Here is a 17281-nt window from a genome sequence, read left to right as displayed (position 1 = left end):
AACGAGCTGCTTGAACACCAAATTTGAAAGCAAGCCAACAACAAATAATTGCAAATTATTCAATCAGAATAGGAAAATGATGCTTGCTGGCGCTACTTATGTAGTCATACGTAAGTACGTGTACATTAAGGCACGAAGCCAACACCCAGAGCGACGGCAACACTTACTGCCTGGTGCTGGTGATGTTGTTGCCCCAATCAAAAGCCAAACAGACAAATGCTGCTGCAGCTCAGACGTTGGTAATTAGCGCACAGCAGCAAATTCAATTTAACTTATAGAGAGAGGGGCAAAAGCCGACTGCGAACACTCTGATAAACACCAAGCATTATAGCGGTGCTTAAATGAGAAAAACAACAAAGGCAAAAACGCTAGTAAGAACGGAGTGCCGCGCACGCGTTGTAAGCACACTGCGCATGCGCCATTACATGCCAGTAGAATTGATAGCATTGCACTGTAGAAATAAAGTACATATTATAAATAATAACGAGAACAACTGCACCGGCACTTGGTTTCACCTACTCCCCCACATATGGTGGCACACCACCACCTGCACATGCTTTGATATGAGTAATTGCCACATAAGTCTACTAAACTGCAGCCAAAGTAATTAGCAGTCGAGATTAATGCAGAAGGTAACTAAGCGACTAACACGGAAGCCGAATTTCTGCGCGAACGTCATAGCAATTATTGTGCGGTGAAGAAGGCAAGCGAATAAACTGTATTATATAGTATACATGCATACATACTCGTACACAACAGTTATATAGTAGTAGTGAGAAACAATTTTCTTTCTGATAATTTTGTAGTGCATATCATGTATTATAACAGCAAAGATAGGCCAGCAGTTGCCACAAGCGAAACGTAAAAACAGAGTACTGCTTTCCAACATAATATATATAAGCTATATTAAACTTCTGCTACTTAATTAAAACTGTAGTATATTGTTAAGCTTTGTTAAGTTACAAGTTTCTAGTTATTTTGATAGTTGAATGATGCAGAAAAACATATAGCAATATATCGTACAATATGACAGCGTATATATAAACGTTATAAATAATAAACGACTTTTAACAACTAAACATAACATTATGCATTTATTTAGTGGGACAACTATGTATAAGTAAATAGTCGTACATTGTCTCATTTACGAGTTAATACTTGCTTCCGCTTCTTCACTATCGCACATCGATAAATGCATGTGTGGAAATTGTTGTGATAGCATATGAACGAGCATGAACTTAGCTAATTTAACGTCAAGTTAGTGAGGGCACAAATTTGCCGCAGGTACTTAAGCATGAGAGATGCGCGATAGCAGTAAGCACAGCAATGTTTAAGGCAACAACAACAGCGGCAAAAGTAACCAAGTGCCGATGCCACATGAAAGGTGTTGTAGCTGTTGTTGCATTAGCACACTTGTAAGCGTTGTGCGACGCGACTTATTGCCTGATAATAACTGGAACAGATGATATTGCTAAACTAAAGCTAAAACGTTACAGCATGAATTACAACTAGCGCGTCAATCAGGCAGAAATGATTTTAGGAATCTTAACGGAAATATGCCCTTTCGCTCATGCTCATACATAAAATCGCTTTAGCTAATTAATATTTGAGTAATCTAACTTAAATGGGGAGAGGGGCAGAAATTGCGCTACAAACATATTTTGACTTCGAGTACAACAAATGAAAACTCATAACAACAATAATCATTTTGCAAAAGTGCAATTTTCATTCGCTTAACATTCATAGCGAGACCGTGAATCATAGCGGCGCTCGCTCCAGTCATGCCAACCTTGGCGGCATAAAATCGACTTTTTTAAGCGGGAGTATGGCCAATTTAAAAATGCGCTTAAGAACTTTCCACTTAAGTAAATCGAAAGCTTAAAGGTACAACTACAACACTCGAGAATGGACTAAAGAACTGACTAGAAGAACTTGCTCATACACATGTCTATTTACGCTTATAATTTGGCCGATCACCCTTCTCTTCGTCATATTCATTGCTGACCGTGTAGCGTCTCACTAAAAACGTTAGCTACGCTCATGCAATAAAATTCAACGAACTAAAGCGTTAAATCAGCAAAAGATGCAAACAAACGAACAAACTGACGGACAGTTGAAGTTGAGCATAGGCGGCCTAGCAGCGGGACGAGTTGACTGAGGGACAGCTAGATGGCTAGGTGGCAACGTAGCGCGCAGATATAAGTCTGACTGCGAACTATTCACACGGCGTCCATACCGCACCGGCTAGCTGAGCTGAGCTGACTTCAACATACAGCGCGGCGCACCGGAACGGCAAGTACGAGTGTGTGTGCGCGAAGATGTGGTATGTGGCAGCCGTGTTGCCAGCACGGAACAAGGCATGCTTTTGCAGGGAGCGCGTGTGTGCAACCAAAAGCTATTGCAGAATAATAGAAAACACTGTAAGACTGAAGGCAGCATATATAGGAAAGCAAGCATGCAGCCAAGCCAGACCAACGGCGAAAACCATGTACAAACAAATCTACAATGCTATCATTATCCAGGTGCCAAGTGAATGGACTATAGTAATAACAACAACAAATGATAGAAACAACACAAACAATAATGGCTTTTGGAGGAACAATAAATAGAATGAGATTTTCAACAACACCAACAACATTGCCGTCGAGATAACCGATAACCGATATACGGTATGCATGTTGTATGTATGTATGTATGTATGTATGTATGTAGATGCTTGCGAGAATAATACTAGTAAAAGCAACAACTTCCATTGTAAGTACTATTGCACATTGCTTTAGCTTCGTACGCGACCAAAGCCATAACAACAAAATCATTGAGGAGAAAAACGAACAGCATAAGTAACAATATTTTTGATTCATGTGTTGTAACGCAGGGTGTGTATGCGTATTGCGCGTGTGCAAGTGTAAAGGCCTTTAGTGCATATAGTTACAGTATTTGCAGCGGATTTATTTGTTTAGTATATACGCAGCCTTAGAGTACCAACATCACACAGGGCCCACCAAACTTGGCTTACAAATGTACGGGAAACTCCCTCCAACTGTTTCAGCGTCAGCCATGTGGAGGAGCAGACCAGCAATGTGCCGCGGTGCGATATTAGTTAGATGCAATCAAATGTGGCAAATCGAAATTCAACAGTTTAAAAACTAAGCAGAAAATGCCTTAATCGCAGCGTGCGTGAGAGCAAATGAAAATCGAAATACTTTGGTACATTTCAGTTATGTGCGATAGAATAAATGGCAATAAAGGTGTAAAACGCTGTTTAAGACATGTAAGTATATACGGAAATATGAGCGAAAGTTCTGAGTTATGTTGCAAATAACCAAAAATCTGACAACTAATTTCATTGCTGAAATATTTTAGATCGTTTTCATTTACAAATCCTACTTTGGGACGAACATCCTGACATTTTGACGAAATTACCTTAATTGCGCAGCGATTGTGGCTAATGCAAGCCAAGCAAAGCAAGCAGTGAAGTGTTGCAACATTGAATATGGCAGTTACATACAAACTTGTTGGTTGAGCAAAGTCTGCATCGATCACAAACCGAAAACTGTTGCCTTAAATAACCAGACTGACGCCGAACGTACATATATACGTACAACGTTAAGTACAGCAGTTAAGTAGTCGGTGGTGTGGTTATCGATATCGCTTTTGCAGTTGCTGTTGCTGTTGTAGCTCGTGCAACGCGACGTCGCAACGTGCAATAATTAATTAAACCGTTATATTACACAAAAGTTTGTGGCGATTCGGGAGTAGCTAAGCAAGCAAACGATCACGACTTGCTGCCCTAGACAATTCTCTCAAAGCACCCAATGAGGTGACAGTGTCGGCTACGAATCGTGCCCAAGAGGGTTTGTCTGCTCTCGATATAAAAAGTAAAAAATTGTTAAGAACTGTTTTTCAGAAGTTCTAGGCCTCAGTTCACGTAGGTTGCTGTAATTGTTGTAGCTATGTTATTTGTTCTACAAGCGCGCCTAAATGATTACAACGTACGAAGAAGTATCAGTGCTGTGGAGGTGCGGTGTTTTAGCGGTGTAGTAATTTTTGGCTGGCGTCACTGTTATCGCAACTGTTTCGCATTCAGTCTCTCGCTTGTAAGTTTGTAGTTATTGTTATTGCTTTACCGTTGTTGCAACCTGTGGTTGTTTTATTGTTATATTGTTTGTTGTCGATATTTCGCGTTTCCTTCTTCATTGGTAATTATTTGTGTCTGCTTGACGATTGGGAATCGGTTTGGGGATTGGACTTGTCGTAAACCAATTTTGGTTTTTGTTTTTTAAGTTAGCTTAGTTGTGGTGTCTGCTAATCAACAGTTACCACTAATGTTCTTAATGATGGCCAACATTTAATTAGCAGTTCTGTTGCAACGAAAAACCAATTTAAATATTTTCCCACGCTTAATACGAGATAGATATTGAAAATGACAGCCGCTAAAGTGATCGAAAGCGGAGCGTGCAAATTATCTCATTTCAATGGAATACTGGTGTCTAGAGAATCTTAAGGTATTCAAATTCGCTGCTTCGAAAGACAATATTAAACTGTTTCCGCAGTGCTCATTACCCTTCGAGAATCCGCACTTACGCAATTAAAAACTACCACACGCAATAAACTCGTTAAATTGTTTGCGCTTGGGCATGCCAACGTCATGGATAAATCACATGCTTACTTATATGTATGTATGTGTGTATGAACGTAGAATTGCAGTTAACCTTTGCACATATGCTTGAACCGCAGCAGTGGACTTTGGTCCGCAAACTAAGCATATGATTTTGTATGGTCATACATACATACAAGTATTTACATATAATACACACATTTACATAATATAAACATATATACTACATGTACTGTTACGAACAAGCAAGCATTGCCGCTAATTAATAAAAGTGTAAATAATCATTAAAACGCAACGGAATGCCGCCAAAAGCAGCATAAAAGCAACAACAAGTTTTATGCAGAATTCAATAGAATATTCTAGAATTGCACTGTCGCAAGCAATAATCAGAAATGAGTAACAACTAGCGGCATTGCATATTTCCATACATGCTAGCCTATTGTGTAGGTCTGATACGCTGATAACGGTCTAATAGAAAAGTTGAAACTGCTCAGAAAGCAAGCAAAATGCATATGAGCGATGCGCGCGCGCGTCACACGGAATTAATGCGAACAATAAATCAGCTACTTAGTGAGCTGATGCTTTGCTGCTGCGCCATTTAGTCGGCAGTGTCGTTGGCCAGCGACGCATGCGTGCCATTGCAACGAGGGAAAAATTGTCAACTGACGCAGACGAAAACCATTATTTTTTTGTGTTGCTGCATTCACGACGCGATGAGAATGTTTAACATTAATAAGTTTATGCATTTAAAATTAGTAGAAAAGTAGCAAAAGCAAGCGCCGTAGCAGCTAGTAAATTGTCAAACAACTTCTTTATATTCAAAAGAAATCATTGAACCCAGTCAGCGCCGTGAGTCAGTGGGGAGCTGCTGAACAGTCCTGAAAGATGAGCGCGCGGCAATACTCAACGAAATTAAAAAAAAAAAAACAAAAAACGTTGCAAATAAAATTATTATAAATAACAGTAAAGAAGCAAAAAGGGGCAAATAAAATAGTCGAATGGTAACAAGTTCCCACGTTCAACAATTAAAGCGTTCCCTGTGGCACGTTGGTGTTGCAGAAGCGCGACTCCGTTAATTTAATCACATGCAGCCTATAGGCAATGCCTGCGCCACTAGCGACGTGTATACCGTACGCCCTGCAACTTCTTACAAGATATGCTGATGTTTAGGTATTTTTAGTTAGTTTGTTTGTCGCAACAGCAAGCAATTCGTGTGTACACAGTAAGCGCAACTTTTTCGACCGACTGAGCGCACGCCTCCGACTTTGACCGATGGGCACAGCGGATGTAAGCAGTGAATATGTGTTTGTGTGCTAAGTAACTCGTTATATGGTGTACTTTTATGTTGGCGGTTTGAATTATGTTTAATTTAAAAATTGGCAAACAACTTGTGTGGCCTTTTAATTAAATCCATTATGCGACATAGTTGCTGATTTTAACGGCCCTGCCGCTTGTTGTGAATTATTTGAAAGCGATGTTTTGTATCATATCGCTCAAACAAACACAGTGCATATTTAAAATATGCTGTAATCCTCTTAAAATTATGCTAAATGGTTCATAACTGAGAAATAACAGCAAAGCAGAGACTGAAACTATCCTACAACTAACTGGCATAAAACGCTGCAGTTATGTAAGCGTTCTTATTTTATTGTATTAATTGAAACTTTATAGTTCATGAAACATCAAGGTGATTTTTCGAAACACACACTTCAAATCATTTGCAATGTGTGACAAAGCAGTGAAAGATCTATAAATTTATTTTGTTTCAATTACACTCTTGCTTAATTTTTCTTAGTTAAACAAAAATACTCTTGAATTTGCAGTGAAATTTAGTGAAAACAAAGCCGAGTTTATGACAAATTATGACTGCAAGCGGTAGTGACATGTTTTGGCTTTCACAGAACGTTCAAACATAGCGAAACTCTCGTAATCCCCCCCTTATTCGTATTCCAGCCAGTAATCCCAACCCCTTTACCTCCACACCCTGGTCCTCATGGATCTACTAGCAAGTTAAAACAGTTGCGACCAAACTTAACAAAGTCGACTTTTGCTTTCATTCGCCCTTTTATAAGATATTCGCATATTTTGTTTTTTATTGTTGTATTTTTTTTTTTTTGCTTGCGATTTGCTTTCTGCAGACAAAAACTGTGTGCTTCTTCTTCGGTGACTTATTATTTGGTCGTTAACATGCTCATGACAATGCCGTCCCGCCCCCTTCACGTATGCACATATTTTCATTGCGCTGCTGTCCGTCCGTATGCCTTCGTCTCTCTGTCTGGGCATATAATGTAGCATTTCATTTGGATTTATTTCAGTATAAAAAACAAAAAAAATTCAACAAAGACATCGTAAAGCTGGAACTTACTTCAACGTTCGCTACCTTCATTCGAACTCGAGAACTCGCAACATTTAACGCAGGCAAACCAATGCGGCTTAAATTCAGACGAGCTTCACTATTTTGGCACAATAATTTATCAAAATTTGCTATGCTTATGCAAAACATAAGTTCAGATTTAAGATTACATACTTAGAAAGCAGCGAGAAATGTTTCAGCGTTTGTTGGTGACTGTGGTGGGGGAATTGCTTCAAAATAAAAAAATGCAGTTCCTTTTGGAAATAGTAGCGCAATCTTTTCATGCGTGTTTATATAGAACTTCACAATTTTCAAATTTTCTTCTTTCGTACTAATAACAAAACAGCCAAATGTCCATAGCACTAATTATTACATGCCTCCAGAAAATCAAGGTAAGCGAAGTGAATCAGAGGAGTATCAACAATTAATAAATTTTCACAGTGTCTTTCGTTTCTGTTCATTAACATTCTTTTTGTGCTTTTGGGCTTGAGTTGAAAATCTGCAGTAATAAGTGGGCGTTGTTGTACTCCTCATTGCAATATTTACTTTTTGCGGGCTCTACTTCTCTACTTATACTATAAGATTTGCCCTTTTACATTTGTGTGCATGTATGTTTGCGTCAATGAGTGTTTTCGCACATGATCAGATACTACGCCTCAGTTAGACTCTTCACACACGAAAATTATTTGTACAGCGGTATGTAGATATCTACATACGAGTATATAGATGATTTATGTGATATTTCATTGAAGCTTAACAAAAGTTATCAAAATGAATTCAAAGAACAAAGGCGCCAACATACAAGAAAAAATACTGGCATTATTATTAATTTTGGTTATTATAAATTTTACACGATTTTTTAAAAATTTACTAAAAATAAAAGATAAAACTTCAAACACGCAATGAATGTTGTTTAAGGTTTGTGTGCTTACGGATTTTGTTCAAAACCTTGCTTTTATGGAATATGCTTCTGAGCGAGATATCTGAAGAATGCGTGTACTAAACTATCACTATATTTAAAGTTTTGTGTGGTATTCGCGTTGTGAAATTACAATATACATTACTTAAAATTTCGAATAATAATCGGTTGTACATCTATGTAAATGGTAGAATTAGCTGCCTTAGGAAATTAAAATATTAAACGATAAGTAAGTAGTATTGAGTAAACTAGAATATTGCATACTACTTTGCAGAATGGCGCAGCAGACGCTGCGCGCTCTTCCACTAAAGCGCTTGTTGCTGGCACATTTTCTTAATGGTCGTTGTACGAGTATGAAGTACCCCATTGGCTTTCTTCTTTCCGCTTCAAACAAAAAAAATATATATATATGTATATATACATATATAGAAGTATGAAATAAGAAAAATCGGTTTATCTTCATAGGAGAACAACAGCACGTCTATCCATCTATTCCTACATGTCCTTTCGCAATAGACACCGTGTCCAGCACGACTACTCAACTGATCTTAGCGCTTTTCGGTACAGTGTAACCATCACCACTGCAATTTTCATTTACGTGCGCTTATGTGCTTATATTTGCCAGATATCTGTGGGTACTTTTAAAAGAAATCGCGTTTGCCACAATTAATCTTCTTGTATGAGCATGTCGGTAGATTGGTATGAGCGTACTTATGTATGTATGTGTGTATGTCTGTAGGTATGTAGGTATGTAGGTATGAACATACACATGCACGCATAAGCAATGCCAGTTAGGATAGGTGGCAGAGAACGAGGCAACGCCGCAGTAAGGTTTCAACGTCTTTCGCTGAGTTGGGGATGGCTTGGCATGACATGAAAGCATTTGAGGTGTGCAAGCAGCAGACATATAACAGCATAGATACAACAAAAATCAAAGCAGCAAGAACAACAGCTGTAGTAACGGGCACCGACTGGCCATATGCACATTTGAGCATGCACATATGTATATACACATAGCTACAAACATAACATAGGCATGACTAGGCCAAACGTAAGCACTGAGCGCACCAAACAAAGAATTCACAACAACAACAATAAAACAGATACGACGGAATCTTTGCGTTGTTCACATAGATGAGGGAATACCTGTGAGGTGGACGAGAAAACGAAATGAACACGCATAGTTCACTTCGCGCAACCGTGGCTCATGCTGTTATCGGTGGTAAATATTCAGGAGAATGCCGTAATATATTTCAGCTTCTATTGAATGGTTTTTTGAGATTTTCCCTAAACTTCATAACAAATTTGGCACGCTGTTCTACATACAAACAAAGTGATTAGCAATTTAGGCACGATGATCACATGCTTTCATTTAACATTTGCAGCAGAATATCTTTGAGAAAATGTTATGCCCTGTTATCTACTTATGCTTATGCTATTTGCAAGTTCATAGTCATTGCCGAACTGTGTGGTGCTTTCGGTTTGTAACACACATAACTTTTGCCACAAATAGTTGCACGCTCATATACCAACTGTAGCCACAACAGCTTAAAGTTTGCTATCAACTGCCGATCTTATTGTATGCACCTCGCGTAAGTGTTAAGAATTGCCGCGGCAACCGCACACTCTACTCCGCTCTGCACTTGGAGTTGAGTTGAGTTCCGTATAGCTGTGTCTGTGTTAGTACGTGTTGCGCGATCTAGGGTTGCCCATATGAGATATGTGCAAGCAAAAATAAAGATTCGTAAAAGATGATTACTATCAGCACTGGTATATCTTGAAGAACCTCTTAAGCACAACAACAATAGTAATAAGCGGAAATATGCGTAACTATGTAAAAAGAGTGCATGGCAAAAGTTTAGTACGCTTGCATGTGGCCATCTCCCACTATAGATAGACTTAGCAGAAGTTTAGCGGCACTGTAGACTTTGTGATACTCTATTTGTCGTTTCTATATTTCTATGAAGTCTGTATTTATCTTACCTGCATACTCTAAATGCACGTCATTCTTTCTAAATAATTGATAATAATAAAATCTGCAGCGTCCTCTTAGTATGAAATGTAAACGGTCCTGCTCATCTGTGGCTAGGTGACACTCGTAATGTTTGCTATGAAAACTGCCTTATTTACCTCTGCATAAAACCAGTATGGTATGGTAAACAGAGTGAAGCGCGTTTTACTAACAGAACTGCTACATTTATAAGACAAACACTTGCTCATTCGTCCGTGTGTTCTCCCTCAGCTTTTTTTTTGTCTTAGCACGAAGGCGCGCACTTAAGTGTGTAATTTGCATGTTTGCACAATAATTGCTTTTGAAAAATTGCAATTATCTAGATATGAAATGAGACATTCGTGAATGCAGGCGCGCGTACTGCCTAAGCGCTTTGTGTTACATATTGTGTATTTTGTGTATTTTGTTGCGATGCTGGCGAACCGCCTGCTCAACTGTTTGGTTGGTAGCAGTTTGCCCGCCAGATGGCTCTGACTTCTTATCTTATCGGTTAATCAGTTGTTGAGCCGACGGAGATAACTGCGGTGCTGCCGATTGTGCGACAGAAATGTTCTATTGTTAGTCTCACTTTGATTACCATTTTATTTAGACTTTTAGACATATGTATTCACATGAAGACTGGCTTTTCTAGCCATGTATAATGCCTCATAATTGAATTGAAGTAATTTATCAGTAATTTGCATGCGCTTTTTCAACATCAACAACAGAATTGTACAAAAGGGGGCCACAGCGATTAGGCAACACTTAACATGTCAAAAGCGCACAAACTATTTCGAATGATTTTTGTATTATTATTATTTAGTAACATTATTCAGTATGCGCTAGAACTGATCGCACGTATCACTATTTTATATACATATGTATATGTATTTTTATTGTTGTGTAGGCTTTCGCCAACTCATCAAACTCTCATAATTCACCTGAACTGTCAAAATTCAACGAAAGCGGCAGGCACGCTTCTCAGCATCAGCAACAATGGAACAACGTCGCAATTTAGGCCCCCTGTGCCGCCAAATATTCCCGCTACACGCCGGCGACTAACCATTGAGCTATCAAACTATCAAACTATACGAATGTCTAGTTTCCGCCGTCCGTTCATTGCAGAGATTTCTGTTTGGTCATCATCGAGAGCGTGGCACCATGCCTATGTACATACTTGTATATGCTTGTACATTTGTACAACCCTGCAAACCGCTTGTCGCTGTTCGCGCTTACCAGCCCTTCACTCTTTTGCAGCATTCAACTATTTGTTAACTATTTTAACCAAATAGCGCAAAATAATGCTAAAGTTATGAATCGTGTATACCAGTCTATAATGACTTCGCATTTACCCTGCCAAACACACCAACCCATATACGAGTACAGTACAGTAGATACATATGTATATGGATTTTGACAGCAGCGCTTTCAAGGGACTCTGCTCATTTATCGGCCTATGGTTTATTGGCAATATGGCAATTGAAACATCATTGTGTAGCATTGCATAGGTACTTTTACACACGTGACTTTTTGTATGACATTTTTTGATTTGCGATTTGGAAATTTGATAACACTTTTGACTTGTACTGCGTGTTTTTTATTTCGGGGTCAACGAGTGTAAAATATTGGTTGCGTGTGGTGCTGTGGCGATAAAGTTTTTTGAGTTGCAATTCTATATGCAAACATAAGCCAATGTCAAATCGTAAGATTTACAATTTTAACACTTTTATTAATAATTATAATCGCAATACACTATATCTAATATTATAGCAACTAAAAAACGCTTAGCACATCATATTATTTTATCACTAGACTAATTAAATCGACTTTTGTCCACAAATATGTATGTAAAAGTAATGTACGATCGCTTACCTTCGCAGGTGAATTGGCCATAGTGTTTGCCGGAGCTTTTGTCTCCGCACACCACACATTCGATATTTTGTTTGCAGTCCATGTTCTGTTTGGAGTCGCTGTTACTGCTCTGTGAATGTAAACTATTCGCCTGGGAACTAGGCGTTGTGCTTCCACCGCCGCCGCCGCCGTTTCCGCCACCGCCCGCTGTACTGCCCGCACCTAAGCAACTCGATCCCGCCTGTTGGCCTTTGATCATGACTCCCAATTCTTGCCCATGATTTTGTTGGGCTGCCGCGGCATGATGCACTGCCGCTGCATGGTGTGCTGCTGCACTAGCCGCTGCTGAAGCCGCCGTCAGGCTGGAAAGATCCTCTTTGATTGCATGGTGGCCGCTTTGGTTGTGTGTATTGGATTGACCGCCGGCACCCGTCAGTCCAGAAATGTCCTGCTTAATACCGGCAGACTGTTGACTGGCAACGCTGGATGGCGTTGTGCCGCCGCCAGTGCTTACGGAGCTACCACCTGCACCTGCTGTGCCGGGCAGCGAGCCGGGTCCAGCGGAGGCATGCAAATGACCGCCGAGGTTGGGATCGTGCCATGCGGAGGGCGGTGGAACACCCAGCGCCATCGAGCGGGGTAGACCGAGATCAAAAGCGGACAGCTCTGCACCGGACTGCGGCCGTGGATTAAAGAAACCAGGAGCAGTGGATGGTGATGCGCACATAACGCCGCCACCATACACGCTCAACGAATTGTGAGTGATCATTTTGGCGGCTTGCGGTGTGTAAGAGGGAAATGAAGTATGCACTTTGCAAATATCCCGTCAACAGTAGACGGGACGATACCGTTAGACTGGCTAAACCAGACGGTGTATGTATGTGTATTGTAAGCTAGTGTATATTTGCGCCTTTATTCGCACTGCGTAATTTTTTAATACTTTTTTATATTCAGATTATGAAACATATGCAAAACTTCAGAAATGTTTAATCCATTTGTTTATTATTTTTTTATTTTTATTTATTATCTGTATATATTCATTTAGCCAGCATTCATTTTATTAATGATGCATTTCTTTTCATAACACTCATAACATATATTTATATTTTTCACTTTATCATACTTTATGGTCGGAAAAGATTTTCTTTTGTGAACACTTTTTGTAGCTAACGCGTTGCTGCGCTGGAAAATATATTTAAAATTAATTAAAATTTCTTTTCTTTTTTTTACAACTTAGATATTTTGAAACACACTACGCGCGTATATTATTGAATTTCTTAAATTTGTTATATTCAATTAATTTGGTAAAAATCTTAAATTTTTGTTCAATTGTCACACACTTTGTAAAATTTGAGATATTCTCCTTCTTGGCATAACTACGCAAGTAGATATAAGAATAACTTTATACAAAGATTCGGAAGATATGCGCGTCATGCGAACTAAAATTTTTTGCTGTTTTCGTAAGGCCTTTTAGAGCCTGACTGGCAAAACATTCGTGGCAAAAGGTACACGACCCGACCCGACTCGACCGTTTCGACCTAACGACACATCACACAAATCTCTCATTCCACCACTCAATGCTACCACATTGCCACTATGAGCACAATATAAAACACACTGACGCAGAGCTCTGAGCGAAGATAAACAACCATACGCCCAAGACAAAAGCAGCAGTGCTGCTAGCCCCAGTCAACCACCCTGAAATCTAAATCGTGCCATCATTTGTCTGCACCTCTCGCACGCTCAGCGTCAAATAGCAATCGCATTTGAGTGGAAGTTGCACGCTGACTCGCTCACACGCAAGTGTTGAGTCTGGGCGGCGCAGATGTAGCAGAAGTGGTGGTAGTGTTAGTGGTGTTGTTTGTAGTAGTATAAGCGATTTCGTGGCCTATGTCTGCGCTCTATGGCCGGGCAAGACCCCCAAAGTGTTTGGTAGAGTCGACACATCCATTAGAACTCACTCGCAGTGTGCTTTTTGTTTATGCTTCAGAGCTGGTATTCAGTGCAGTTGGGAGACATGACATTTCCACTCCACTCACACCAGGTAAAAGAGCTCAGATCATACGTACTTAGATTTTTTTCTTTCTTCTTTTGTTCATGTGAGTTTTCGTATTGAGAATTGTGGTATGAGAACATTAGTTTGTTTGGTTTGTGTGAGATATAGTTCGTCATAGAGCGGTGCAAAGAGTGAGGCATGCATTGAACTCATTTTTCTTATTAGTACATTTACTTCGTATCTGTGAGCTGGCTTTTTGCGTTTTAAATATACCATATCAAGTTGTTGTTGTTGTTGCTTTTTCTGTTGCAGCTACTTGACGGTTTTAAGTGCGTTGTTGCTATTGCTACTTTTTCCCTTTTTACATTAATCGCAAAAAGCGCAAAACAATAAGAAGCTGATAAGCAAAAAGTATTGCTCGCTCGATAAGAGCGAAAAAGCCACTTAAAGTGAAAAGCTTTACGCCACTTCACTAAATCCCTCCCAAATTTTTTAATGACTTCGTATGATAGTTTGCGATACTTTACTGGGCATGTTGGTGTTTCTGCTTCTCCATGCGATCGCTGGTGGTAATGTGTGTGTCTTTGATAGCATAAACATTAGCAGCTCGCTTTTGGTTGGTTAATTTATGGAAATGCCTTTAACCAGCCAAATGCACATACTCATAACTCATAGGCAAATGAAATTGAATACATAGAAATTTCGATATGTAAATGCATATGCATCTACATATGTATGTATGTTTATGTGGTCAAGTTTACCTAAATTAAAAGCTGCAAAGTAATTGTAAATCAGCATTAGGGTCTAATATGTCGCTAATGACTGGTTAATAAGGTTTGTAGCATTAAAGTTAAAGCACCGAAACACCCAAGTGGTCATATGATTTCAAGAATAAGAAAAACTTTATAAAATTACGAATAGCCATGCAAGTGTGTGTACTTACTCATTTGTTTTCAAACCAAGTTATAATATTCAACATGTATAATTGAATTACTATTTAGAATGACTCTGTAGCTTAAATCCTAATAGACTTACAATTTCTACAATCTAACTAATTCAATGTTCTATAGCCGCAAGGAAAAATAATTAGACATCTAAGGTTTCTGTGTGACAAAGTTAATGTTACCTTTGTTCACTCCATAGCAGTAACAAGAATATACTAGGCCACCTAATTGGATTTTTGCATGACAGTTAGATATTTAAGTGTGTTGTGTGTAAGTCTAGCTATATGGGTATATGCACAGAAATGCACTAGAGCCTGAAGTTTTATAAACTTAAAGAAAAGAATACGCAAACTAAAATTTCGTGGCCAAACTACTTAACAGGCATGTACACGCCCATATTCCATACTATCTAAATACGTGAAAGAAGCTTTATAGACTACCAAAAGTTGTGGACATTGGAACTATGCGACTTATAACTATACTATATTCTTGCTTGCCTAAGATGCAAAACTCTTTCTTTCTTCGATCTTAAGTAAATGTTATAGTTTTTGTTAGACCACTTCCATCTACGCTTCAATCGTTTTTAATAATATTTCAATTAAATTTTCTAATTCAAACCGGACGTTATGAAGAAGTGTGTCAATAAAAGCTTAAGTGGTGCGAGGTGTCTGTCTACTGCTCACAATATTTTTTACTTATATACATACATACACACATATGTATATACAAACATGTGTAGAATTCTTTAATTCATTTAATTGTTTAAAATATGTACATTTATAAGTTTTGCTTTGAATTTCGGAGATGCTAGCGGCTTTCGAGTCCAGTTAATAGCTCAGAGGGCAAATACTGGTACTAACACTTTGCTCTACATTTAAAAATGACATACTTTACATATTTACAGTGCCGCTGGTTAGTGGTGCTCACACTAGACGTCCAAGATGTCAGAACCGTTCGTTCTGCCAGTTTCACTGAGTCAGCCACTGAACACATCTTTATGTATTGGATGGTTTTTACCGTTAAGCCTTATTACGAGTACATATGTACATGTACATATGTATGTATGTATATATGTACAATATATGTAGGTAAATGCCAAAACAGCGTGGGGCTGGGTATACTGATATTACGGTCGGGGAGCAGACGTACAATTGGATGATAAACGAGTTAGTATCGTGGACAGGGTTGGTTGATTAAAAGTTAATTTTTTTTTTATTTTACTGAACAGCCAGCTCTCTCTGCTGGCTTTGGTTCACTATGCGCAGAGCTCCTCCTCGTTCGATGTGGTAGGGCGCGATAACGAATACAAAAAGAGGTGCTAATATCTGCTAACCCATACAGACAGGGATCAGTTTTGCTCCATGTCAAAAGAGCAATGGGGTTTACAATTTTCTTACTGTGCAAGCAACCTCAATACAGCAACGCAGACGCCAAGCCCCACCATATTAATTTCATTCATTTTCTTATTGGAATTGTTATTATACTTTTCTTGTTTGAACGAAATTCCAATTGGTATTCAGTAATGGCAAAAAAAAACTCACTCAAAATATTGAATTGAGCACCTACATATATTAGTCGAACAGCAAAGAAGTGCAGATGAGCACACTTGCGTTTGCCTGCTTCTCATTATTAGCTTTCGTTGAGTTTCTCTCTCGGAAAACTCAACCACATTTGATTTGAGTATGTGCCGGTGCGATGGTTCGCTTAAGTTGAGTGTACGCCCCTATTGGCCATAAGAATTACACATTTGCTCTCTCGCTCTCACCACTTTTCTTTTTCATTCATTCAAAAGTACTTTTTGTCCAACTCCGATGTATAGGAATTTACTGTTGCCTTATTCTTACCGTACCATTAGAGATCTCTTTTGCTCCAACTGCTGGAGTCAATGTGCCCACGAAGCATCCAATACTGTTTTCGTATTGTTGTAATTGCTTGGACAACCGTTTTGTTTGTTTGATTTGAATCGAGTTGCTCAACTTAACATTGCTCCTTTTTCTGTCTGTGTTTGATTGTTGCTGTTTTTGTGCTTTCATTGAAAATGGAACTAATCGCAGCGCTCCCAGCATCTTTGGAGCCCCGCCAACCCATCGAGAGTATATGCGTAACTTCGATTGTTGCTTATTGCTGACTCAATCGTCGTCGACGAGGTTCTGGTCGTCGGCGAGCAGAGTTCGCGCATATGTATGCATAGCACCTCCACCCTTTCGGGTTAAATACTGACAACCCTATTTGAGCGGCTTTTTGCACTTCATGAACAGTTGAAGGCAGTCACCGAACCAAGCACACCTCTCGTCTGCTCACTCACCGGAAGGTATTTGGACGCCATTATTGTGGGCGGTTATACCACCGCCACTTCCTTTTCTTACTAATACCGATACTCCAACAATAACAACAGCTTTTACGTTTTATGCTCGAATTTGTTCGTTTAGGGCAACTGATTGTTGTACTACTGTCTTAATGAATTTGATTTTCTTTTTTCACACTTTCCAACTTATACTCATATTAAAGGCTTGCTCAGTTGGGTTGCCATTGTATATTCTTAAAAAAATATTTCATTGCTTATCGAAAAATATTAAATATAAACAATTTTCCAGCATACCGTTGACTTAG

At 39.1% G+C, this 17281-nt stretch overlaps 1 protein-coding gene across 2 annotated transcripts in view; it reads right to left on the bottom strand.

Moving 5' to 3' along the window:
• The window catches only part of svp (COUP transcription factor 2), a 40058-nt gene extending 26631 nt beyond the window's left edge, over positions 1-13427 (bottom strand). Inside the window, exon 1 of one of the 2 annotated variants that reach the window (XM_036377591.2) lies at positions 11753-13427. In XM_036377591.2, coding sequence (XP_036233484.2) covers positions 11753-12500 — 748 coding nt within the window. In that variant the 5' untranslated portion in view covers positions 12501-13427. The remainder of the gene's footprint in view (positions 1-11752) is intronic. The other variant, XM_070111986.1, reaches the window with a different exon arrangement.
• Positions 13428-17281: the final 3854 nt, after the last annotated feature.

The sequence above is a fragment of the Bactrocera oleae genome, chromosome 2 (genome assembly GCF_042242935.1).
Source record: "Bactrocera oleae isolate idBacOlea1 chromosome 2, idBacOlea1, whole genome shotgun sequence".
NCBI lineage: Eukaryota > Metazoa > Arthropoda > Insecta > Diptera > Tephritidae > Bactrocera > Bactrocera oleae.
Note: the sequence above shows the minus strand (reverse complement) of the source record. Positions and strands in the feature narration are given on the sequence as shown.